This window comes from Antechinus flavipes, chromosome 4, assembly GCF_016432865.1.
Source record: "Antechinus flavipes isolate AdamAnt ecotype Samford, QLD, Australia chromosome 4, AdamAnt_v2, whole genome shotgun sequence".
Lineage (NCBI taxonomy): Eukaryota > Metazoa > Chordata > Mammalia > Dasyuromorphia > Dasyuridae > Antechinus > Antechinus flavipes.
The window spans coordinates 387,077,653-387,101,223 of record NC_067401.1 but is presented as its reverse complement, the minus strand read 5'-3'; the positions used below and the strand labels follow the sequence as shown (position 1 = coordinate 387,101,223).

Genomic DNA, 23,571 nt, shown 5'->3' with positions numbered 1-23,571 from the left:
AAAAGTACAATAAGGAGCAAAAAAAAAAAAAATTTGCTAAGACTTAAAAGGAGAAATAGGGGTCAAGAGCAAGACCTTGAACTTGCTTATCTGCTCAGAGAAGGATAAAGTTTGCCTCCCAGAATAGGATGGACTATTCCTCAGGGAAAACCACTTTGTATTAAGATTCTAGTTCCAAGTCTAGAAATGTTATATCCTTTAGATTTGGAAGAGTGATCACTGAATCCAGACCCTTTATTTTATCTGTGTGGGAACTAAGACCCAGAGAGGCTAAACTGATTGCCCAGGATCACACAAAGAGTAGTCCAAAGACTGTAACTATGGAGTCAAAGAGCAGAATTTAAAAAAAAAATTTTTTTCCCATCCCTTAGAGCAAGGCATCTTAATTTGGATCTGAATGTTATTTTAGCATATATTTTGGGTATATATATATTTATATACACATATACATATATACATACCTCAACATGATTTATAAAGCAATGTGTATTAAAAATAAATAAACTAAAAAAAAAAGATTCATCTTCTTGAGTTCAAATCTGTCCTCAGATACTTATAAGCCATGTGACTCTGGGCAAATCACTTAACCCTGTTTGCCTCAGTTTCCTCTTCTGTAAAATGAGTTGAAAAAGGAAATGGCAAACCAGTTCAGTATCTCTGCAAGAAAATCCCAAACGGGATCACAAAGAGTCGAAATGATTGCAGTAATGAACAACAAATGATTATTTATACATGTATCATTTATGGACCATATATGACTTATCTAACTCTTCTATTTCTTTTGTAATTCATCTCCAAGTGCCTAACACAGTGTATATCTGTCTGTTGTATGAGGATCTTTATTCCTGTGAATTTATAATGGGAATATGCTAGGCAACGTGTCTCAGGGGAGGACAAGGGACAAAGAGAAGGCTGGAGGGATCTGAAAAAGAACCTGGTTGGTTTGGGATGGAAGGGAAGGTGGAATAAGGAAGGAGAGAAAAGGGATCTTGGTTAGGACAAAAGGCGGGCCTGCCCCTGGACTGGTGGCCATTCTTGCTTTGGTCTCAAGGCTATTTAAGCTGTTAGAACCAGTGGTCTCCAGTAGAGGGCCCGGCCCAGCCCATTGGCCCAAGAAGGAAAAGGGGGTTGGTGAGGAGAGGTTTTCAGAGGGCTGAGAACTAGACACTGATGCCAAATGCTCGGCTGCAGCCAGCCCAGCCAGCCGGCTGCCTCTCCTCCTCTGGGACACAGGACCTGGGGGATTCCCTTTTCCCCTTGCCCGAGAGGACCTCTCACCATGCTCTGGCTGTGGCTCCTGGTCTTCTTCCTGGCTGCTGTATCCACCGCTGGGCTCCAGGGCATCCCGGGTGTCACCCTGCGCTCTGACGGGCACTTTACCACCCTAGAAGGAGAGCGAGCACGGACTAGGAGAGGAACGGAGGATGATGAATCCAGGGGAGTGCAGCAGTACATGCCCGAGCAGTGGGCTGAGTATCCTCGGCCCATCCATCCCGCTGGGCTCCGACCCACCGACCCCCTGGTGCCCACAAGCCCCGAGCCAGACCAGGAGGGGGGCATTCAAGGAAGCGGACAGGAGCCCTATGGCAACCTGACGGGCACCCCTGGGCGGAGGCTGCAGATTCAGAATCCCCTCTACCGGTGACGGAGAGTTCCTACAGCGCCTATGCTGTCATGTTCCTGGCACTGGTGGTGTTTGCTGTGGGCATTGTTGGCAACCTGTCGGTCATGTGCATTGTGTGGCACAGCTACTACCTGAAGAGTGCCTGGAATTCCATCCTGGCCAGCCTTGCTCTCTGGGACTTCCTGGTGCTCTTCTTCTGCCTGCCTGTGGTCATCTTCAATGAGATCACCAAGCAGAGACTCCTGGGGGATGTCTCTTGCCGGGCCGTGCCTTTCATGGAGGTGAGGTACCCACTGCTTGTCATTGCTGTGGCTCCAGAGGAGCTGGGCTGTTCCCCCTAGGGCTGGGGCTGGGGGTGATCCAGTTGATGACTTGGGGGAAGGAGAGAGAAGTGGACAGATAAACTAGCAGGGCTCGAAAGGGTGTGATAGAGTGAACTGTGCCCCTGGGCAATCCCCCCATCTGTAAAATGGAGATAATACTGGCATTGTCTCCCTGAGAATGTTTTTGGGAGGAAAGGGCTTAGCAAAATTTAAGGTGCTAAATTAATGGTCCATTTTTGTGATAGGATAGAAATATTCAGGGTCTCTTGTCCTCATATGGAGGTAGGGTATAGGTTCTATTGGTAGTGGTGATGTTTGTGGGGATGGGGATAGGGATGGGGATCATGGTGGGGATGGGGATAGGGATGGGGATGGGGATGGGGATGATGGTGGAGATGGGGATGGGGATAAGGATGATGGTGGGGTTGGGGATGGGAATGGTGTTGATGGTGGGGATGATGGGGATGGGGATTAGGATGATAGTGGTAATGATTATGTCATGGTAGTAACCACCACCATGGTAGTGGTGATATGAATGGTGACATTGATGGTGGCGGTGATGGTTATGGTTATGGGATTGGTGGTTATGGGATTGGTGGTGCCTCCTGATGTTCCTGGAGGGCACTAGGAAAGGATGTGGATGAGATATCTGATAGGATCAGCCCTGCAGTGGCCTAGGGTCCAGCCTCAGCTTTATCCCCTTTCCTGGTGCAGACTTGAATAATCTCCTCCCCTTTCAGGTTAGAGAGTACCACAAACAGCCTCATGCATCCTCTCTGCTTCTTCAGTACCCTCCTTTCCTCCTTCCCTTTCCCCCTATTTTCCAACGCCCTTTGGAGCTACCTGGATAGAGCAGGCAGGAGAGCCCAATTCTCATCAAGTAAAGGAAGAGATTAAGGGGATAACCAATGATTAGTCCCCACTATGTACCAGATGCTGTGCTAAGTGCTTTTTTTACAAATATAATCTCATTTGATCCTTGCCAGGCAGGTGCTGTTATTATCTCCATTTTTACAGTTGAGGAAACTAAAGCAAACAGATTAAATCACTTGACCAAGGTTACACGGTTAGTAAGTGTCTGAGGCTGTATTTGAATTCAGTTCTTCCTGATTCCAGGCTCATGGCTCCATTCATTGTGTCACCAGCTGTATCAGGGGTGGGGAAGTTTTTTTTTTTTTTCTGCCAAGAATCATTTGGATACTTATAACATCATTTGTAGGCCAGACAAAATTATCAACTTATAAGACTTAAGCGGTGGTACATTGTATCTAGTTTTTAGCTAATCATTGCTTGTGGTAGTCTTAGCAAATGATTTTGTGGGCCTTAGATGGCCTGCTGTCCAGATGTTCCCCAACCTTGAGCCATATCTATATCTATATAACATTTATTACTTTTTTTCAGGGCCCAGTGGGGACACATAGACAAAAGGAGAGGAGGAAATCAGTCCCCATACTCCAGGAACTTAAATTTTGCTGGAATTCCCTGTAGATCTTTGGAAGGCAGGAGACCTGGGAATTTGTCCTGGCCCTGCCACTATTTATGTGAACCTGGCTAGATACTTTATTTCCCTAGCATTTAGTTTCTTCACTTATAAAACAAGGGGATTGGAACAGATCCTAAAGTTCCTTCTAACTTTAACATTCAGTGATTTTATTTAACCTCCTTCTAGGAGATTTTAGATAAAGAAATGACTGAATCAGAGCACCACATAAAGACCTCCAGTAAACATTTGTGAGACAGGGTGAAGTTGAAGTTACTCTCTGATGTTATTATCTGGAAATGTGACATGTGCAAACAACCTGACATGTATAAAAGCAGTTCCTTTAAACTCCAGGCCCTCTTGCCCAGGATTTTCCTCCGAGAGATGATGTTGAATGCTGTATATGGGCCAATAAATCTCAGGACATGGGAAATGAGTTAGGAAGTTGTAGCAGGTCTGTATTTGGACAGAATCAAATAATTGTTTAAGCCTGCTGAACCAGCGAGTAATGGGCCCCAAAGCTTTCCCAAGCCCTTCTCATTTTTGATAGATCAGCGACCAAGAGAACTGAAAGCTTGAAACACTGACCCAGAGTGGGGTGATTCTTTTATTTTAGTACAAGCTACTTAATTGCTGGAAGCCTAATTTATTTTTAAGCTTTGCCTAGGTTTTTCTGTTTGTTTGTTTTTCCTTATTCTCTACCCCCTTTCACTGAGTTAGTGTTGGTTTGACTGGTTGGCTGACAGGGAACCCTAGGTTCTGGCTGGATAAAGGGCAGTCCTTTGTAGGGAGAAGCTGGGGAATGAACAACATGACCTCTCTAAATCTGCTTTATATGGTCAACCTTAGGATGTGAATCCCAAGACTGGAGGAGGGACAGGTGAGGCAGAGTAGATTGGGGTTAGATTGGGGTTAGTAGAAAGAAGAAAAGCAGGGAAAAAATTGTGAGAAACAGAGACAGAGACACAACACATAGAGAAACAGAGAGAGACAGAGACACAGAGAGATGGAGAGAGAGAAAGAGAGAGTGGGGAAGAGAGAGATGAAGACAGGGAAAAATAGAGGGAGAGAAGGGGCAGGAGAAAGAGAGGGAAGGAGGGAGGGAGGAAAGGGAGAGAAAGAGAGAAAGAGAGAGGAAGGGAGGAAGGGAGATAAGAAAAAGAGAGAGAGAGAGAAGGAGGAAAGGTAATAAGGAAGAGAGAAAATAGATGGAAGCAGAGAGACAGAAATAGAAAGGGAGAGAGAGACCAGAAATGGGAAAGAGGAAGAGGAAGAGATGAAGACAGAGAGAGATGAGGGAGAGAGGAGAAAGGGAGGAAGGGATATAAGGAAAAGAGAGGAGAGAGAGAAGAAGGGGGAAAGAAGGCAAGGAAAAGAGAGAGAGAAGAGAAGAGAAGATAGGAGAAGAAGGAGGAAGGGAGGGAGAAAGGAAGAGAGGGAAAGGGAAAGACTGGAGCTATTTTCCTGAACCCAGATGCCTGCTTGTATCTTGTTAAGCCTGTGCCCCAAACCAAGTCAGAGAGTGGGGGGAGGGGGGCTGGCTAGCGCTCGCAATGGATGCTCGCTGACTGGGGGGTACGTCGCGGGGTCTAATAAGCTGGCGATTGTGTTTCCCCTTGTAGAGGAGCAAGGAATTTGGATTGGAGAGAGCTCTGCACACAATCCCCGAGTGTGTCCGGACATTATTTGATAGCTCCGGACAGTTCTTCTCCTCCCTTTGTGCTCAAGCGGGCCTCTTCTCCCCCTGCTGCTTCTGGCCTCTTCCTCTTGGCACCCGGGCCTGTTTTCCTGGGCACTCAATAGCGTGATGGGGACAAGGAGCAGGCTTGGTGGAGGGCAGCTCTGCTTCCCCTCAGGGCCGGATCCTGACATTTTCAGGGGTATTGGGGGAAGGAGGGAGGGGATGTGTACAAGCATTTGTCCAGCCGCAGACCATGCTGTTCCCATTGGCAACCAGAGCCCTGCTCTGTCCTCACAACCGGGGGCAAGGGGAGGACACAGTGTCACACTGACCAACACTTATCGAGTGCCTTCTGTGTGCGGAACTCTGTGTCGGTTCCTAGAGGGGACACCAAAGTTTAACCCGATCCAGCCCAGGTTTCAGCCTGCAAGACCACAGCGCAGGGGCTGCAAGGGACCTCAGAGACCTTTCAGAGGAGGAAGCTGAATGGTTAGCATCAGGGCTGGGACTGGAAGCTTTTCCCTGGCCCATGTACAGTCAGGGAAGAATAGCAGGATTTCAGAGTTCACTGAGTACAATCTATGCCAAGTCCCAAATGCTCTCAATAATACCCTCGGAGTGGTCAGCATCCCGCCTTTGCTCAGAGATCCCCAGGGAAGGGAAGCTCACCACCTCTCAGGGAAGCCTTCTGGGATAGTTTTTCTTTATCATCAGCCCTTGGTTTACCTCTTTGCTACATCCATTTTTCTTACTTTGGTGATAACACTATAATAACGACTGTAATCTGGCAGATGCAGTAGAATCATCATCATCATTGATGCCATGAGTAAGGGTATGCAATGCCAGAGAAACTGAGGCAAGACAGAGATTTTTTTTTAATAACTTTTTTTGACAGAACCCCATGCCTGGGTAATTTTTTTACATTATCTCTTGCATTCACTTCTGTTCCAACTTTTCCTTTCCCTCCCTCCACTCCCTCCCCCAGATGGCAAGCAGTCCTATACATGTTAAATAGGTTGCAGTATATCCTAGATACAATATATGTGTGCAGAACCGAACAGTTCCCTTGTTGCACAGGGAGAAGTGAATTCAGAAGGTAAAAATAACCTGGGAAGAAAAACAAAAATGCAAGCAGTATACACTCATTTCCCAATGTTCTTTCTTTGGGTGTAATTGCTTCTGTCCATCATTGATCAATTGAAACTGAATTAGCTCTCTTTATCAAAGAGATCCACTTCCATCAGAATACATCCTCATGCAGTATTGTTGTTAAAGTGTATAATGAAGAGATTGGTTTTTAATCTCTTAATTGTGGAGAGTTTAGGCTGACCTGGATGGGACTCATGTCCCAAAATCATTCTGACCTCAGCAATTGAAGCAGGGAACTTTTATAGTTAACAAGGGCATACAAATTTATAGGGTATACAAAGGCAGAGAAGGGGGCGAGGACATTGGGTGAGTGGACAAGCTATAATTCCAGGACAGGATCATAACTTAGTCCTGACAGGATAAGGGTCATGATAAGAAGGTGGAGGGCAAGAGACAGCGAGGTGAGGGGTAATACACAATTGGAGGGGGAATTACCCAGCAAGGCACCTGGAGTTTAATAACTCAATGGTATTTCCAGGCTTCTTTTCTGACTCAATTCTCCCAGTCCTAATGGCAAGAAAGAAGGTGGGGCTATAATAATTTTATTTAGGATATAACGGGTAAAGGTCACTCTTGTCCTGGTGGCTCTCTCTAGGTCCAGCGGCTTCAGCTCTGGTCCTGGTGGAAACTGCCCTGCTCTTTGTTCTGCTGTCTCTATCCCTGGTTTTAACTCGGTTCTTTCCCTGTGTCTGCCTCCAGGTGTCCTCCCTGGGAGTCACCACCTTCAGCCTCTGTGCCTTGGGCATTGATCGCTTCCATGCGGCCACCAGCCCTCTACCCAAGGCCCGGCCCATCGAGCAATGCCAGTCAATTGTGGCTAAGCTGGCGGTCATCTGGGTGGGGTCCATGACACTGGCTGTGCCTGAGGTCCTGCTGTGGCAGCTGGCACAGGAGCCCTCCCTCCCAACGGGCTCCCTGGTGGACTCGTGCATCATGAAGCCCTCCCCCGGCCTGCCCGAGTCCCTCTACTCGCTGGTGCTGACCTACCAGAACGCCCGCATGTGGTGGTACTTTGGCTGCTACTTCTGCCTGCCCATCCTCTTCACCGTCACCTGCCAGCTGGTGACCAGGCGGATCCGGAGCAGCCCCGGGAAGAAGCCCGAGTGCCGGGCGGGCAAGCACGGGCAGTGCGAGAAGCAGCTGAACAGCACCGTGGTGGGCCTGACCGTGGTGTACGGCCTCTGCACCCTGCCAGAAAACGTGTGCAACATCGTGGTGGCGTACCTCTCCACGGAGCTGTCCCGGCAGACCCTGGACCTCCTCAGCCTCATCAACCAGTTCTCCATCTTCTTCAAAGGCTCAGTCACCCCCGTCCTCCTCCTGTGCCTCTGCAAACCCTTGGGCCAGGCCTTCCTGGACTGCTGCTGCTGCTGCTGCGATGAGTGTGGGGCAGACGAAGGCGCCTCCGCCGACGGCTCGGACAGCAAGCTCAAGACAGAGATGTCCTCCTCCATCTACTTCCACAAGCCCAGGGAGTCTCCCCCGCTCCTGGCCCTGGGCACTCCGTGCTGAGTCCTGGACAGAGTCGGGGGGAGTGGGAGGTGGTCGCTCCAAACCAGTGCTGCGCTCGGTGTTTCTTCCCATCTTGCCATCTAAAGATGGACTTGATCCTGTAGAGGTTTGGGAATGTCGAAAATCCCTTCTCTTAACAGTGGCCCTCTGGCCAGTCTCCTCTTCTCCCCCCATGCTGCTCCAGAGTGAAGAGCATTCAGCTTGGGAGTCTTGGTTGGTGGGTAGACTTGTCCTTATTCTCTTAGCCCCCCTTTAGCCTCCTATCTCCAACCAACAGAAGCTGGAGTCCCGCCTGCTGACCGCATCTCAGTGCTGCAGCCCAGCTTTCCCCAGGCCCGCCTTCAAGATCCTCTCTGGCCCTCTGCTTTTAGCCCTACTTTCTCTGCCCAAACACATACATTCACATACCCTGTATCTCCTACATTTAGAAAAAAGGGGGTTCTGTTTGGGGTAGCCCAACTCGGCAGGGGCTGGGTGATCCCAGTTGTTCTGAGCACTACCCTGCCTGGACTAGAGAGCTCCAAGCCCTGGAAGCCCCCTCCCCTGAAGACTCTTCCTCTTTCTTCTCTTCCTAGGGTGGGCCAGGACATAATCTATCCCCAGGCCCCCTGCCAAATTCTGACCTGTAGAAGAACCTGCCTAAGAAACCAATAAATTAGCTAGAACTACCCTCTGCCCCGGCTGTGATTTCCATGTCGTCACATTCTGGCAGCATCCAGCTTTTCTTGCTCAGCCTTCCTCACCCTGGGCTAGATGAGGTTCTAGGGGTCCCATTTGGAAACACCCCCAGTGCTTGCCATAGTGGACACCATTGACTTCAAGGGATGTAGCATTGCTTTTTTGCAGGAAAGAGACTGAGATCCAGGGACTTTACCCCAGTCTTTGAGCTGGAGAGCAGAGGTGCTGAGAGGCTCATGCCATCTCTTAATGGGGCTCTCCTCCCTCTTCCCCCCCAGCTTCTATGAAGCAATCCAGCTCTGTCTTTCCAAGCCCTGTGACTTCCCAGCCCGCGTCTTTCTGGCTCCCTGAGCTACTTTGTTTTTATTTGTTTCTCAGAATGGGATGCTTGCCCACAGAGAGCTCAGAGGACTGTCCTTCCTTCCCCTACTCTGGACCTGGTCCAGTACACTGCCTCTGATGGGGATGAGACCCTGGAAGACCTAATTGCTGAAGCTAGTTAGGCCTGTGGCCTCAGTCCTACACTAGTGTCCACGCTGATCCCATTTGCAGGAACTTTCTCAGGGTGGTGCAGTGGGAAGACAGCAGCAGTTCTGCACTCAGAGGACCCAGGGTTCAAATGCTGGCTCTTACTCAGTATCTGTGTAACATCACTCTTTCTGGCCTTTCGTTTCTCCTTATGTAAAATTAAAGGGTTGGATTAGCGGGCCATTGAGGTTCCTTCTAGTTCTGGGTCTGTGATTCTAGGGACTCTCTTCTCTGCTTTCATCCCTTATGTTGGGCCCTGTATCAAATCCACCTTCGGTTGTGGCAGGAGAGAAATGGAAATGGCCACAGAGGCCTGGGCTGACCAGCCTTTCTCCGAAACACCCTGCTCCCCTGCCCAGCCTCCCAGCTCTCTGAAGCTCACAGCCCCTCCTTCAAGATGTCCCAACAGAATCCTCTGAGGGATCCCTCAAAGTCGGGAGGCCAGGATGGAGGGGTTCTCTCACCTCCCCTTCCCCATCAGATCCCCTGCGTCTCCCACCCCCACTCCTCCCAGGAATCTTAGCCGCCTTGTTTTCTTTCCCTGGCATCCACCCCCGGGGACCGGGTGACGCCGCCAAGAGAGGGAGGCAGTTGCTAGGTGACGGCCCTGCCATGTGCCCGCCCTTTGTGCTGAGGAATGACACCCACCACTTTCTTGCAGACCTGTTGCCACGGTGACCGAAGCCCCCAGCTTTGTTTAGAGAAACTTAAGATGGGATGGGGGTGGTGGTAAAGGGAGGCGGTCAAACTGGTGGGGAGGACTGGCCGGAGCAGAGATTCCTTCGCGAAACTAGGGGAGATGGCTCCCTCCTCAGCCTCCCCCGGAGGTTCCCCCGGCCTTTCTCAGATCTCCCCAGGGGACCGACCTCATCTGAGCCGGCTAGTTTGGGAAGCAGGGGGAAACGGAAACGAGGGGACAGAAAGCTGGGACCGGGGGAGCACGAGAAGAGCAGCGCCCTCCAGGCTCAGAGCAGAAGGGGTGAGAGGCGCTGCCTCCTCCGCCCCCCAGCTCTGCCCACGTGAACAGCTTGCAGGATTAGCCAGCCGGGCTTTGGGAAAGGAACTGCTGTCCTCCTTGGCCCAGGCCAGCTGGGCAAACAATGTGGAGCTTGTTGCTTTGGGATCCGGTTTGCTGCGAGGTCCAGAGTTTGGGGCGGAGGGGGGGGGAGGGGGAGAAGAAGGGGGAGGTTCCAGCAGTTGTGAGAGGTGGGGGGCAGGGAAGGAGGGGGAGACACTTGGGAACAGGGCTGGAGAGAACGGGGCTGGCAAGGTCCTGCCCTCCCAGTCTGTTATGCGCGGAGGCTGTGAGCGGCTGCGTCCCTGCGCCAGGCGGAGGGGGAAGCCCCGGGACGGACTCGGCTCGCCCACCCCTCTCCTTGCTCTGGAGGCTGCAGTTCCATCAGGGTTTCCCCGTACCGTCCAAGAGCTTGACATAATTCTGAAGGCCCACAGGCCTATTTGCATGCCATTTGCATACACAGCTGTGCACACTGCTGGTCTGTTCTCAGTTTCCTAGTTAACGCTGACTTGGTCGGGGCTCCCCCCTTACTTTGCTCTATACTCCTCGTTATTTCCCACCAGTCCGACTTTGGACAAGTCGCGGAACAACCCGGCCTTCAGTTGCCTTGTCTGTAAAATATGGATGTTGGGCTGGACGACTTCCAGGGTCGTTCGAGCTCCGAGTCTTGGGCTGGGGAGGAGTCGAGATGCTAGTCCAGGGGCGCCAGGTATTTATTAAGCACCCAACATGTGCCAAGGGCCCGTACCCCACAATTGCCCTGGGAGCTAGAGACTACCATTCCCTTCCTTTTACAGCTGAGGAAACTGAGGCTCAAGGACTTGCCCAGAATCCCAGTTAGTGTGTGGAGCTGAGATTCAGGCCCACTGCTCCTTTAGCTGCCTTTATGCCGTCCTTCCTTCTCAGACAGGTGTGGTTGGAGTGGGAGGTGGAGGGAGCGGTATTCTGCCCACCTCCCTCCAAAAAGTGGGTGTTTGCAAACCTCCCCCCATCTGTTTTTCTGCCGTACCCAGGAAAAAGGAAGGTCAAGGGGGCTAACTAGGTAAAGATAGGTTCCGATGGCCTCCTTTTTATAAATAACCTCAGAGGAAGGGGAGTGTGTCTGGCCAACCCTTGCTGGCAAAGGTGACTAGGTAGAAGGCCAGAAAGGCAAAGAGGCTGTGGCGGGACCTCACAGGCTGGTCATTAGGAGGGACGGGGGAGACCTGAGGGAGATCCGGTGGTCTGCTGACACCAGGAAGGTGGGGCTTGAATCCGGACACAGGTAAGCTTTACTGCCAGCAGGATGAGGACCCAGACCACTAAAACATTCCCATCTTCTAGGCAGCAGGAAGGGCAGAGCTAAGCTGAGCAATGCAAGTGAGAGGGAGGATTCTTTCAGAAATGACTGACATCTCACCATCACAAAAGCATCACCAGCTGGGTCAGCGAGCCAGAGCTAGAAGGGGCCTTCGAGATATCTGGTCCAAACTGCCCATTTCACAGATGGGGAGACAGTCTTCCAGAGAGGGAGTAATGGGCTGCATGAGGTTGCACAGGTAGTGTAACAAGAGCTGGCTTTGAACTAAGGTCTTGGAATCCAAAGACCAGCTCTTGCCCGCAGGAGAATCTTGGTACTCCCAGCACTGAACACTGTGGGGGGAGGGTTCCCCTATGGTACATGGATATGGGTGTGTCTTGGCTGTGTTCCAAATGATCTGTATGTCCAAGGGTCTGTCTTACTGTCCATCATAACTAGAAAAAATAACTGGCAGCAAAAACCCCCCCAACACAAAATTGTTAATTTATTTTTGTTATTATTATTAGGAGGCCAAAAAAAAATTGTACAGTTACAAGAGTCATTTTCCAACAGAAGGAATCCAATATGAGCCAGAAAGTGTCGTAAAAAAAGGGAAGATAAATGCCACTTTACAATTCATTAAATAAAAACAAAACAAACCCCAAAGAACCTAAATCCCCCATGCTGAGCTCTCTCCTTGTGCAAGTCTGCAAAATCAGAACAGAAAGGGAGATGGGGGAGAGCTGGGGAGGCCCAGGGAGGAGAAGGGGCAGGGGGCAGGAGCACAGGCCGCTGGGGGCTGGCCAGGCTGCCCCTTCTGGGGGGGGGAGCCAGGGCCAGGCAGGACAGGGAATGGGGGAGGAAGCTTGAAGGAAAAAGCTGGCATCTTGTCCCCTTTGCCAGATAGATGGTCTTTGGCAACTGGTGTGTGCCTGTCAGTCCCTCCTCACCCAGAGGGAAGGAGTTGGGGGGATCCCACAAGGTCGGGAGCAGGATGGCCACCAGTGCCAGGGCCAGGGTCCAGCCCCAGGACATCAGCCTCTTCCCTCCCCCTCCCCTAGAGTTTTTCTTCCTCCCAAAAGATTCTGGCCCTCTCCTAATCCCCAGTTGGCTCTGGCATCGTCATATGGTTGATTTTAGTCATTGCTTAAATTAAAAAATTAAAATATATATACATATATATACTGTACACACAGGACAGTAACTGAACAGTGTGGGGAAGGGCAGAGCGGGGATGGTATGGGGTGCAAGGTCAAGGAAATGGATGTGGGGAGTAGGGGAAGGAAGCACGGGGCAGAGGAGAGGGGGAGAAGTTAGCGGGTCCAGATGGGACCAGTATTCTTTACAATAAAAACAGGAGTTCAGACCTCAGCAGAACAGGACTCTGGGTCCCTCAAGAGTCCCCCCTGCCGCAGACACTGAGGAGGGGCAGGAGGAAGGGGGCCAGTAGGGACCGGCGGGGAATGCGGCTTTAGGGTTGGACGATGGTGGTCCCTGGTCCAGGGGGGAGGGATGGACCGCTGTCTCAGCTTCTCCGTGACTTTGAATGTTGGATAAGCCACTGTAGGGTGATGTCTGTGGGAAGAATAAGACTCATCGGGTTAGAAACGATGAGTGGAGGTGGCTGAGAGGGGTGGGGGGCAGGACCCAAACTACAGAGAGGCCGGGACTCCCAGAACAGAACTGCCAGGGGAAGGAGGAACACGGAGGCTTTCGCTCTCTGACTCCTAGTGACTAAAAGCTCCAGAAAGGAGAATACTAGGGACTTTTAGAGGTGACAGGAGGATGTGAAAGTCTGGAGGGAGAACAGAAAACCTGGGGCCCACAGCGAGGAGGGCGAGCTGGGCAGGCTATCTGCGCAAGAACGAGCCCCCTGAAAATGGGTCTCCTTGGCTCTTCGGCATATGTAATCCCAGGGCTCTCCTGCATCCCCCCTCCCACGACCACCCCCAGCCCCAAATTACCCACCGATGTTATCCTTTTCTTTGCAGGAGATCGAATAGCAGCAGATCTCTCGGTCCTGGATAGCAGACAAATTCCTAGGGGTGGGAAATAACAGATGTTTCTCAGACTCGGGAAGTGTGTGTGGGGGTGAACAGTGTCCACCCAAAATGGCCAGGAAAGGGGAGGGGTCTTCTCCGGCAATGGTGCTGGGGGAGGGGAGCAGACAGGGCCTCTGGGCCATGGCCAGGCCGTGAAAACATCACCAGTGCCACCCTGTGGCTGAGTCAGGGAATAGGTGCCCTTAGTCAGGGCACGGAGCTGGTTTCCTGAGAAAACACGGGGGCACCAGAAGAGCTAGAAACAGGTGATCAGTGAGGAGAGCTGGAAGAAGTGGGGGCCTGGGAAGCAGCAGACTGGGGGTCTAGCTCTCGCTCTGTCTGGTCGTGTGATCTCAGGCCATTTATGTGACACTCCTGGGTCTCAATCAGAAACTGAGTGTTGGGGTTTTTCCTGGAGAAATACTAGCGGATTGTAAGGGGGAAATTCTTTACATCTGAGATAACAGGGAAGTCTCAGAATGTCACGGACTTTAATCTAGAAATCCTCTTCCATCAAGATGGAGCTGTGCAGTTCTCCAGAATATTTGAGAAAAGAAAACTGGGGAGAGGAAAGGGAACCATCTTCCAGCTGACCGCCAGGATGAGCCTCAAACTCCTTGGGCTCCCCCAGCTGGGCTCCTCCCCCCTTCCTGCTCTAACAAGAGACCAGGGCTAGAAAAGATCAATCCATACTTACATTTTTTCAATCAGTTCCTTCTCATCCAGAGCACCAGGGAGGTCTCGCTTATTTCCCAGGACTAGGACCTATTGGGAAGAGAAGTAGGGAAAGGGGTGGGGTGAAGGGACCTACAGACCCCATGAGGAGGGGACTTCTTCAGAAAGAGCCTTTGCCTTGCTCTCCCATACTGTCCAGTCTCTAATCTCACCTTCCCCTTCTGGCCCAGCCTTTCCTCCCATCCCCACCCCTTCTGCTAGTGTCTCCCACATCCTTCCTCCTCGGGGCCATTCTCTCCCTGCTTCCCTGCTCCAGTCTCCCCATCTTCCTCCTCCGGCCTCGGCTCACTGACCGGGATTCCCTGCAGCTGGGGCTTGTCCAGTAGATTGTGTAGTTCATTTTTGGAAGCCTCGATCTTCTCCTGGTCAGCAGCATCCACCATATACCTGTGCACACAGGAAGGAAATGGGGATTTAATACCACAGGGAGAAGTTGAAGATCAAAAGCCAGGAGGACCCTCAGAGCCCTGCTGCAGCCTCCCCCGATACCTCCCTATGATGAGGGAGGAGCTCTGGGCAGGGCCAACATGGGTCCCAGCCCAGGAGGTGGAGGCCTTGTCTGGAGGACCCCAAGGCTCTTGTGAGGGAGCAGGGCAGGGAAGCAGGTGGAGTGGGAGGAGGATCACGGGCTCTGCACTTACACAATGGCGCTCACACCGCGGCAGTATCTCTCCCACATGCTTCTGAAGCGGGGCTGGCCTCCAATGTCCCAGAGCTGGCGATGGGGAAAGGAGACAAGAGGGGTCAGGGCCAGCACCCCCATCCCTTCTGGATCCACGTTTCTCTCCCTCCCATAAAAACTAGAACCTCCAAGGTGTCCCTTCCCCTTCTTCCCACTGGCCCTCATTCCTCTCCGATGTATTTCTTGTGCAGCAATTTTTATTATCATAAAAGAATCAAGAAGCATTTATTAAGCACTTATGATGTGCAAAGTACTAGGGATATAAATAAAAATGGACAGTTCCTGTTTTCTAACACAGAGTGGAAGTTTAAGCAGATTAAACTCTAATATCTTCTTACTAATAACCCATATATTCCATCAGGTTGGGGGCTGGATTTTAACTCAACTTAGTAAACTTCTCAGTCCCTGTACACAATGGACACTCATTCTTCTCTTTCCTTTCGGGAGTCTCCCTGGGGGAGCAGAAGGGAATGGAGGAGGCTTCTCCTACTGTCCCTCAGCCGCCCTCCCGTTCTGGCCTCCTCTCCACTCTGGGTTCGGGCTCTGGCCCTCTCACCTTGATAGTCACGTTCCCTTTGGTGATTTTGCGCATGTTGAAGCCTACGGTTGGGATCATGTCTTCATTGAACTGTCCTGACTGGAAGAAGAGTCAGAATTAGAGCTGCATTTCCCCACTGACACAAGAAATCGGGGCCCTCAAGGACGGACTAAATCAAGAAGATGGATTCCAGATTCCTCATGTTTGAAGATAAGCCCACAGGCTTGTGGTCTCCTGTCCTTGGAACTGGGCTGTGCCTAAATCAACCCAGGGGCTTGGTTCACGGCTAAATCTCTCCAAGGAAGAGAGAATTCCATTTCTACCACCAACTTTGATGTTTCTCACACTGGACTGTCAGGAAATTTTTCCTGAGTTCTAATAAGTGCCATTTGTAGAGTGTTTTAAAGTTTATTTCTGTGGCTAATTAAACCAACTGCTTTGCTAATCTTCCTTCCTCCACCATCTCTTGATCACAGCAAAATTTTTGGATAATATTAAGAGTTTCTTTGCTAAGTTTTATTTTAAATCTCTGCATTCACCTTCATTAGTAAGATCCATTTCTGCTTGATCTTTCTTAGTTGTACTTTTTTTGTTAAGCCAAATGAAGGGGCTGGTCTCAGACCTCTGATTCCAAGTGGGCCTCAGATCTCAAAAAAGGCAAGATCAACCAAATAAAAGGTCATACAATTTTGTTAAGTTCACTTTCCTCACAACTCTGCTGAATAAGAGTTCTCATTCCTACTTTACAAATAAGAAACAGACTCAAAAGTTAGGGACTTGCCTGTAGTCATCCAGCTAATTAGTGTCTGAATTAGTACTTTCACTTCCCAAATGTACTGACTCAGGTCCGTCTAGGTGGTATGATAGATTGTCTCTGACTGTAATTTATAAAATGCAATAGAAACCCTTCTCTTTAGTCCTCAGTGGGACTGGAAGATAGTCGCTTCCTAGCATCAACACAGTGGAGAGCTTTGGACAAACCATTCAAGTTATACTTCAGCCATTCCTTTCCAGGGAAGAGTTCAGCTCATTCTGGATCACCCACAAGGAGTGTAGGATGTCCAGGATGAATGTGGCTCCTCCTGGTCCCTTAGAGCATGGCTGGATCACACTGCTTATCATTAAAAAATATGGACCAACTTTCCCGTTAGCTTGAGCAAGTAGTTCTGCCACCCTCCGATCACAGTATTTTCCAAAAACAAGCACAATTCCCCCCTCTTTATTTTATGGACAGCTTTAGTTTTTATAAAGCCTTGATTTCCAACCTCTCTGCCTTTTGCCACATCTAAGTACTTTGGTTCACCCACGTTATGAAGACTCCCTCTCATTCATTTGGGTACCTGGGGGTTTGCTGTGATTTCACTTGTAAACCACTGTCTAGTTTTCCCCCTGGGTATTTCCAAGATCTCCATATTGCTGAGGTTCAGTTGTTTTCTATCGGGTCTCACTGTGACCCTATCTGGGGTTTTCTCAGCAGAGAGACAGCAGCGGTTTGCCATTTCCTTCTCCAGTTCATTTTACAGATGAGAAAACCGGGATAAGTGACTTGCCCAGGTGATGCAGCTAGGCAGTGCCTGAGGCCAGATTCGAATTCAGATCCTCTTGATTCTGGGCCTGGAACTCTATGCACTGACCCACTTAGCTGCCCTGGGTCGCCGCCAAATCCCAAAGATCCAAGAACTGCTTCCGTGGTGGAAAACAGCCTGGATTTGGAGACAGGAGCTGGGCTGACATCTTGGTTCTGTCCCAGTCACCGCCGCGGGCCTGCTTCCTCTCTGAAAGGAGGGCGTCTAAGGTCTGTCTCCCTGTTTCTGGTTCTCTGAGCCTTTCAGCTTTGTTGAGCCTCAGTTTCCTCATGCCAAATAAAGGGAGAGGATCCTCCGATTCCAAGCTGGCCATACATCTCAAAAAAGGCCGGACCAAGGGCAGTGGAAGGGCCTCCGGTGGTTACCCAGGGGTCCAGGAGCAGCGGCGTCCAGGGGCGGCTTGAAAGGCAGCGACGCTGCCCTCGGACGCCATGAACTGGAGCGCAGGACGGGGCTCACTTGTTGGGTCTCATGGCAAGGCGTTCGCTGTAGCGTGGGTCAGGCCAGCTGGCCTCGGAGGCCCACGGCCCGGATTCTGCCGTGCGGCTCACACAAAGTCAAGGGCAAAACAGGGGACCGAGCCCAAGCTTCAGGCTCCCCCCCAACATCCTCTCCCGGATTTTTGTCTGGTCCCAGGCACAGGCTGGGACTGACAATCAGCACAGAGCCCTCTCCATCTCCAGGTATCCATTCACATTCAAAGACTCTCAGAGGGGCCCCGGGATTACAGAGGGTCACAGACAGAGGGCTTGAACTTGGGCCTGTGGCTCGGGTCCGGGGAGCTTCCACTCCGGCACACTGTCTTTAAAGCGATCTGAGCTCCTGGAGTCCCCTTTCCCACATGCCGGGGGCACCGACGACGCTCATTTAAGGGTGAAGAAACTCTCGGTGGGAATTGTGTGTGGCCGCGTCTCTCTGCCCCTCTGTGCAGAACACTGCAGGCCCGGGGGGCCGGGATGGGTGGCAGGAGCCTAGCCACGTGGGTTGGCCCTGGAGGACAGATGGCGGCTCTCTGTGGGTCAGGCCTCCAGGTATGAGCTGGACCTGGGCACACGGAACCATTTGTTCCTCCTCCCTACAAGGTGAGTGAGATAGGACAAGGTCTACAGCTGGAAGGGGCCTCTGAGGTCTAGTCCAGGCCCTCCATGAAGGAGAGGAAACTGCGAAGAGTGCGAGTGCTTTGCAATTATCTCATTTGAGCTTAACAAAGCTCAGAGGAAAGTGCCAGTATGTTTCCTATTTTACAGGGGAGGAAACTGAGGCAGAAAGTAACTTCCTCCCAGGCACACAGCTAGGAAGGTTGGAGGCTACGTTTGAACTCCAGGCCCATGCTCCATATGCTGTCCAACTAAGACCCAGGGACGCCAAAGGACTTCCAAGGTCACAGCCCCAGGGGTTCAAGCCCAGGCACTCCACAACCAGGGACTTTATAACCAGTGGGGGGCTTTCCACATCCCCTGGGCGTCTCTCCTCAATTAGTTAGCTTCTTATCCTGAATTAGGGGTATTCTAGGATCTTCATAACAACTCACTTTCAGATTTAGGGGGCACTTTGTTCCCAATTATTCTGTGAGATGAGTTACCACCATTATTTGTTGTTGCTGAGTCCCTTCAGGGGTATCCAACTCTCTGGGATCCCATTTGGGGTTTTCTCAGCAGGATACTGGGGGGAGGGTTGGCCGTTTCCTTCTCCAGCCCATTTTACAGATGAGGAAACTGAGGCAGACGGGGTTTGGTGACTGGCCTAGGCTCACAGTGTTTGAGGCTGGACTGCAATTCAATGGGCTGTTTTCCTGCCTCCAGGCCCTGTGCACTATGGCGCCACCTGGCTGCTCCCTTCCCAGAGGAAGACCCTGAGCCCGAGCAAAATAAAGTGCTCAAGTTACAAAGTATCAGGCCCAGAACTAGGACCAAGCGGGGCCTTCCTCCAGTACAGGGCTTCTCAGGACCGAGGCCTGTGGGCCACAAGCAGCCTGTTCCTACCCCAGTACCGCACTCTTTGAAGGTCCCGGTCTGCCAAAGGATGGGGCATCCTCCTGGACAACACAGGGCCTAGCCTAGGTCACAGACCAGAAAAAGGCAGACCCCTCAATAGCTGGGGGAGGCAGGCGGGGGAGAGGCTGAGAGCTACAGCCGGGAGGAAGCAAGACTCCCAGGGGGTTTGAAGATGGCCATTTCCTGGGCTGCCGGAAGGGGAGGGGGGTCTGGCTCCACCCCCCAGCCCTCCCCAGGTCCCATGGGTCTTACTAAGGCTACAGGAGGCGCTCTGGTGTCCTTATAAAAGCACTCTGCACCACTTGGATTGATGGCCACGGTGGCTGGGGCGTATAATGACTAAGAGTTAGATGAAATCTCAGAGGTCACTGAGTCCAACCCAGTGCTTTGTCCAAAGTCACTCTGGGCCAGGATGCCAACGGAAGTCCTGGGGTCTGGCTCTGAAGGCTTCTCTACCTCAGAAGCTCCAGGCCTATAAGAGCACCCAGGGCAGAACACTTCCAAAGGGGGGCCAGGAAAAGGAGATCCTTGGCCAATCGATTGGGAGCTGGATTATCAGAGGTCCTCTAGTGAGAAACCAGAAAAGGGGAAGTGACACTGGCCCGAGGTCACACGGAGAGTCTAAAGAGCCTGTCACCAGTCTAATCTGGGGGCTGCTGGTCTTATGCTGGGCCACAAGTCAAGAAGAACAGAGTTCAAATTCTGTTTCAGACAGGCAGGATGATCACTGAGTGACTAGGCAAGTCACTTAACCTCAGTTTCCTCATTTCTGTAAAAAAAAAAAAAAAAAAAGCACCTTCCTCATAGGTGGTTAAGGCTGCAGGAGGTAGAATACACCAAGTCTCTGCAAACGGGAAAATGCCACGTAAATATGGTTGAATCAGCAAGTCCTGGCAAAAGGAACAGGGAACAGCAAGGGACCTTTAGAAGATTTAACAAAGGGCTCTCCTACAAACTGGGAAAAAGCCCCCGACTGTGACGACTTTGAGTCTGTGACGTTGGTCGGGGCACTTCCTCCTCTGGGTTTCAATTTCTCATCTCTAACATGGGGAGGCTGGGCTATGTGATCAATAAGGTACCTTCTACTTCTAACATTTTGGGGGAGCCTGAATTTCAGTTCCCTCTCTGTGAAAACAGAAAGGCATTGAGGTAAACGCTGAAAGGGGAAAAAAACAAAAAACAAAACCAAAGCACTGTGAGGCTCACTCACAGCTTCCAAATGGAGTGAACAAGAATTGAGCAGAATATAGATATTGGGAAAAGTGGGAATTCTGGAAGAATGGGCAGAAAACAAGTAGTCCTTATTTCACCCTCTCCTGTTCAATTAATAGGGAAAGGAGCTAGGTGATGCAATGGATAGAGCACTGGGTCTAAAGTCAGGAAAACCTGAATTCAAATCCTGAGTCAGATATTTCCAAGCTATGTGAACTCAGACAAGTCAATTAAGCCTTTACTCGACTCAGTTTCCCTGACTGTAAAATGGGTGTCATTTTACTAGCCTCTCAGGATTGTTGTGAGGATCAAATGAGATAATATTTGTAAAAGTACTTAGCATAGTACCTGGCACATAGTAAATACTTGCCATCCCTTAAGCCCCTGACCCAATTTCTTGTTTGTCTCATAGTCTCATCAGCTTTACAAATCTCCTGGGTATTGTTAGTGAATACCACTCATTACCTGGGGGGTGCCCCTGTAGGGCTTACACAGCAGACAGAAGTGACTCGGAGAGAATTGGAGAAAGTTATGAGGTTAGGAAGCAAGAGCAGGGTTTATAAGTTTCTTGGTGCTTTTTAGGGCTTCCTTTCAAAGATAGTCACGTTAATCTGCCATGTCCTTCTGGGGTCTGTATTGCTTGAACTGAAACACCTTGTAGGCCTCCCAGAAGCATCTTTGATGTGGGTGGCCAGGCTGGGATTCAGGATTCCTGCATTCTCCCATCAATAGGTAGGGTGCCAGCCTAGGACAGAGGAGACCCTTCTAACAAATGCTTTTAGAGTCACAGCAACAGCCCATCACAGGTGTCTGCTATTGTTACGGGGATTGTCCTTTATAGGGGAGTGGGCGTGGCAATGACCACTAGAGTACAGCTGGGCAGTGGATGGATTTCTATATCTACTGATTCTTTTCCAGGAACATGACCTCATTAATACTCTACCAAGAGCCCTGCACAAGGGATTGTGGGTAACGCCAAGGCCGTCTACCCCCCTGCCTCATGTTGTTGCTTAGGTCTGGAGCAGAACAGCATCAACTTCTCTCAGGCCCATACTTAAGAGATTTCTCTCCGGTGCCAGGGCCTAAATTCAAAAGTTACAACATTCTACTCAAGCTACCGATCCTGCCAAACCTACAGAATTCAGATGACAGACTATGAAAAATGGAAAGGACCTTGGAGATCATTTTGCCGGAGCTCATTTTTTTCTCTCAATTCCTTTATTTCAAAGATAAGAAGCCCAGGTCCAGACTTGTCCAAGGTCACTCAGCTAACCAGCCCAAGAGAAAGCAGGATCTATTTCCCTGGCTCCTAAAGCACTCTTTCTACTACATAATGTTGTCATATAGCTTTTATTTTGTGATATTTGCAAACAATTATTGTTAAAAAATTTTTATGCATACATTAGTCTCCTAGATGCTCACTTCTTGCAAGCAAAAACAAATTTGCCAGCAAGCTCAGATCATTTGGTCCATTTATGGTGGGAATCGGCCTCTGTGATCGCCATTCTTTGTTGCTAACTTCTCCTCTGAATATGTGACTTCCCCAAAGTCAAGGGGGAAAAGGCAAGAGAGAACTGAGGGCTCCTGTCCTGAGTCTGAGATGACCAAAGGTCCCTGAACACCAGGACACTACCCGTGAAGTTCCTGACTATAGATCTAGGGAGGGACAAGTGGGCATTTGTGTCCCTGGAAGCAAAGACCTGGGTGTACAGAGCACTGTGCCAAAGGGAATAATGGTGGCCTGAAAGACAAGGAGTCCTGCGGTCTGGGGGCAGGCAGAACTGGGTGGGGAAGGGGCAGAGGTTATTTCTGGAGCATCTGGAAACTGAAGGGTAAATTCATGTGACTCTCTAGAGACAGGCCTGCTTCTCCCCAGGCCCCGCCCACCCAGGCCTGATGTGATGACATCTGTCTCGGAGGATCCAGGATAACAGACCCTGAAATGCTGACACCTCTTGGGAGCCCTGCCATTTACTAGATTGGGAACTTGATTGGCAGGGGAAGGGAGGGTCACCTAGTACCCGAAAGTCCACAGGAGGCTCTTCTGACCACCCGCCAAATTAGCACGCCCAGCGAGTTGCTGGTGACCCCTGAATCCAGGGGGGCCCAAGCTTGGGAATAGGTCCGAGTCACTCCTGAATCCTTGGGGAGCAGCATTGGGAAAAAGCCAAATCACTCCTGAATCCCGGGAGCTCAAGCTTGGGAATGAGGCCGTCACTCCTGAATCCTGGAGGGCCCAAGCTTGGGAACAGGGCCGAATCACACCTGAAGCCTGGGAGGGAGCCTTGGGAACGGGGCCGAGTCACCCCTTTATTCTGAAGTGGCCAGCTTTGGAAAGGGGCTGAATCCCAGGGCAGAGGGTGCCCCAGCTTCTGACAAGGGATGCAGGCCATACAGGCCGCAGCCATTACTGCAGGCTCAGCTCACACACCCAGCGAGCTCATCTTCCCCATCAGGGAGTGGGTTTAACTCTTTCCAGACCTCTCGCCGGCCTCGAGCCCACGTTCAGCAAGCATCAGCTGCTCGGACCCTTTCGGGGAGGGCGTCTAGTTCTGCATTGCTCTCGGGGACCCCTCCCTCAACTAGTCACGCGGGATTGGAGGAAGTGGCCTCTCGGCTCCCCCTCCTCGCAGGGCCCCACGAGGATGACACCTCCCCTCCCCCACTCTAGGCTGTCCTTCCTCTTCCGGCTGGGAGGGGTCCCCCCCCCCCGTAGGGCAAACTAGAAGCCCCCCCACACCCTCTTGGGGAGTGGACTCGGGCGGCTTTCGCCGCGTCATGCCCCCCATCCCCGCCAGCACCCCCAGAGCAGGGAGGCTCCCAGCCGCGTACCGCGATCACGTTGACGAAGGTGGTCTTGCCCGAGTATTGCAGCCCCACGAGCGTGAGCTCCATCTCCTCCTTCCAGAACAGGGCCTTGAACCAGTCCAGCAGCTTGTTGAACAAAGCGATCATGGTGGCAGCTCCGGCCGCGGGCCCCGCCCGCACGCTCGCCTCGCGCCCGCCGGCCTGTCCGCCTGCTAGTCTGCCCGGCCCGCCACGGGGGACTAGGCGGCTCGGGTGCAGCCGCCGCCGCCGCCGCTCCGGCCCCCGGCGCCGCCCGCCCGCCTGCCTGTCAGTTGGGGTTGGCTCGCTCCGTCCGTCTGTCTGTCTGTCTGTCTATGTGTGCAGTAAGCGCCCTCCGAGCCGCGCCACCCGCTTCTCCGTCGGTCTATCTGTCCGTCGGTCCGTCCGCCCGCCTCCCTGCAGGGCCTGGAGCTGCCTGCCGCCTGCACGCTCGCCTGTCCGCCAGCCCACCCGGCCCTCCGAGCAGCCGCGGCAGCAGCAGCAGCAAAGGCTTGCTCCTCGCTCCCCGTTCCCCGCCCGCCGATGGGTGTGGCTTCAGAGCCCTCCCCCTCCTGCCGCCGCGGCCGTGGTCGCTCTCCTTTCCCCGGCTCCCCTCCCCTCTCTCCTCCCCTCTAGAGTGCGGCTACTGCTGCTCTCCTTCCATCTCATCCCTCCTCCCCTTCC

At 51.6% G+C, this 23,571-nt stretch overlaps 2 protein-coding genes across 3 annotated transcripts; one reads left to right on the top strand and one right to left on the bottom strand.

Annotated features, from left to right (window-relative positions):
- The first annotated feature begins 1,148 nt into the window (after positions 1-1,148).
- GPR37L1 (G protein-coupled receptor 37 like 1) lies at positions 1,149-8,438 on the top strand. The gene is given in 3 exon segments (XM_051998654.1): positions 1,149-1,634; positions 1,637-1,905; positions 6,957-8,438. Coding segments are annotated over 3 exon segments (1,539 nt in total). The 5' UTR covers positions 1,149-1,177; the 3' UTR covers positions 7,770-8,438.
- Positions 8,439-11,759: 3,321 nt separating this feature from the next.
- On the bottom strand, positions 11,760-23,113 carry ARL8A (ADP ribosylation factor like GTPase 8A). 2 transcript variants are annotated; one of them, XM_051998652.1, is made up of 7 exons: positions 22,894-23,113; positions 15,288-15,368; positions 14,691-14,764; positions 14,343-14,436; positions 14,012-14,079; positions 13,241-13,311; positions 11,760-12,847 (listed from the first exon to the last, which is right to left on the bottom strand). In XM_051998652.1, the coding sequence occupies exons 1-7, from the start codon at positions 23,014-23,016 to the stop codon at positions 12,798-12,800; spliced, it is 561 nt and encodes a 186-aa protein (XP_051854612.1). In that variant the 5' UTR covers positions 23,017-23,113; the 3' UTR covers positions 11,760-12,797. The 2 variants fall into 2 exon arrangements, with proteins under 2 accessions (XP_051854612.1, XP_051854613.1); XM_051998653.1 differs by lacking the exons at positions 11,760-12,847; positions 14,012-14,079 and having other exon boundaries at positions 13,246-13,311.
- Between the last annotated feature and the right edge of the window lie 458 nt (positions 23,114-23,571).

Bases quoted from the DNA above. Each gene is read 5' to 3' on its own strand.
- ARL8A (XM_051998652.1), bottom strand. From the start codon at position 23,016: ATGATCGCTTTGTTCAACAAGCTGCTGGACTGGTTCAAGGCCCTGTTC. The intron at 13,312-14,011 runs GTAAGTATGGAT...TCCCACCCCTAG, and splicing joins AAGGAACTGATTGAAAAAAT to GAATTTGTCTGCTATCCAGG. The intron at 12,848-13,240 runs GTGGGTAATTTG...TTCTTCCCACAG, and splicing joins CAAAGAAAAGGATAACATCG to ACATCACCCTACAGTGGCTT.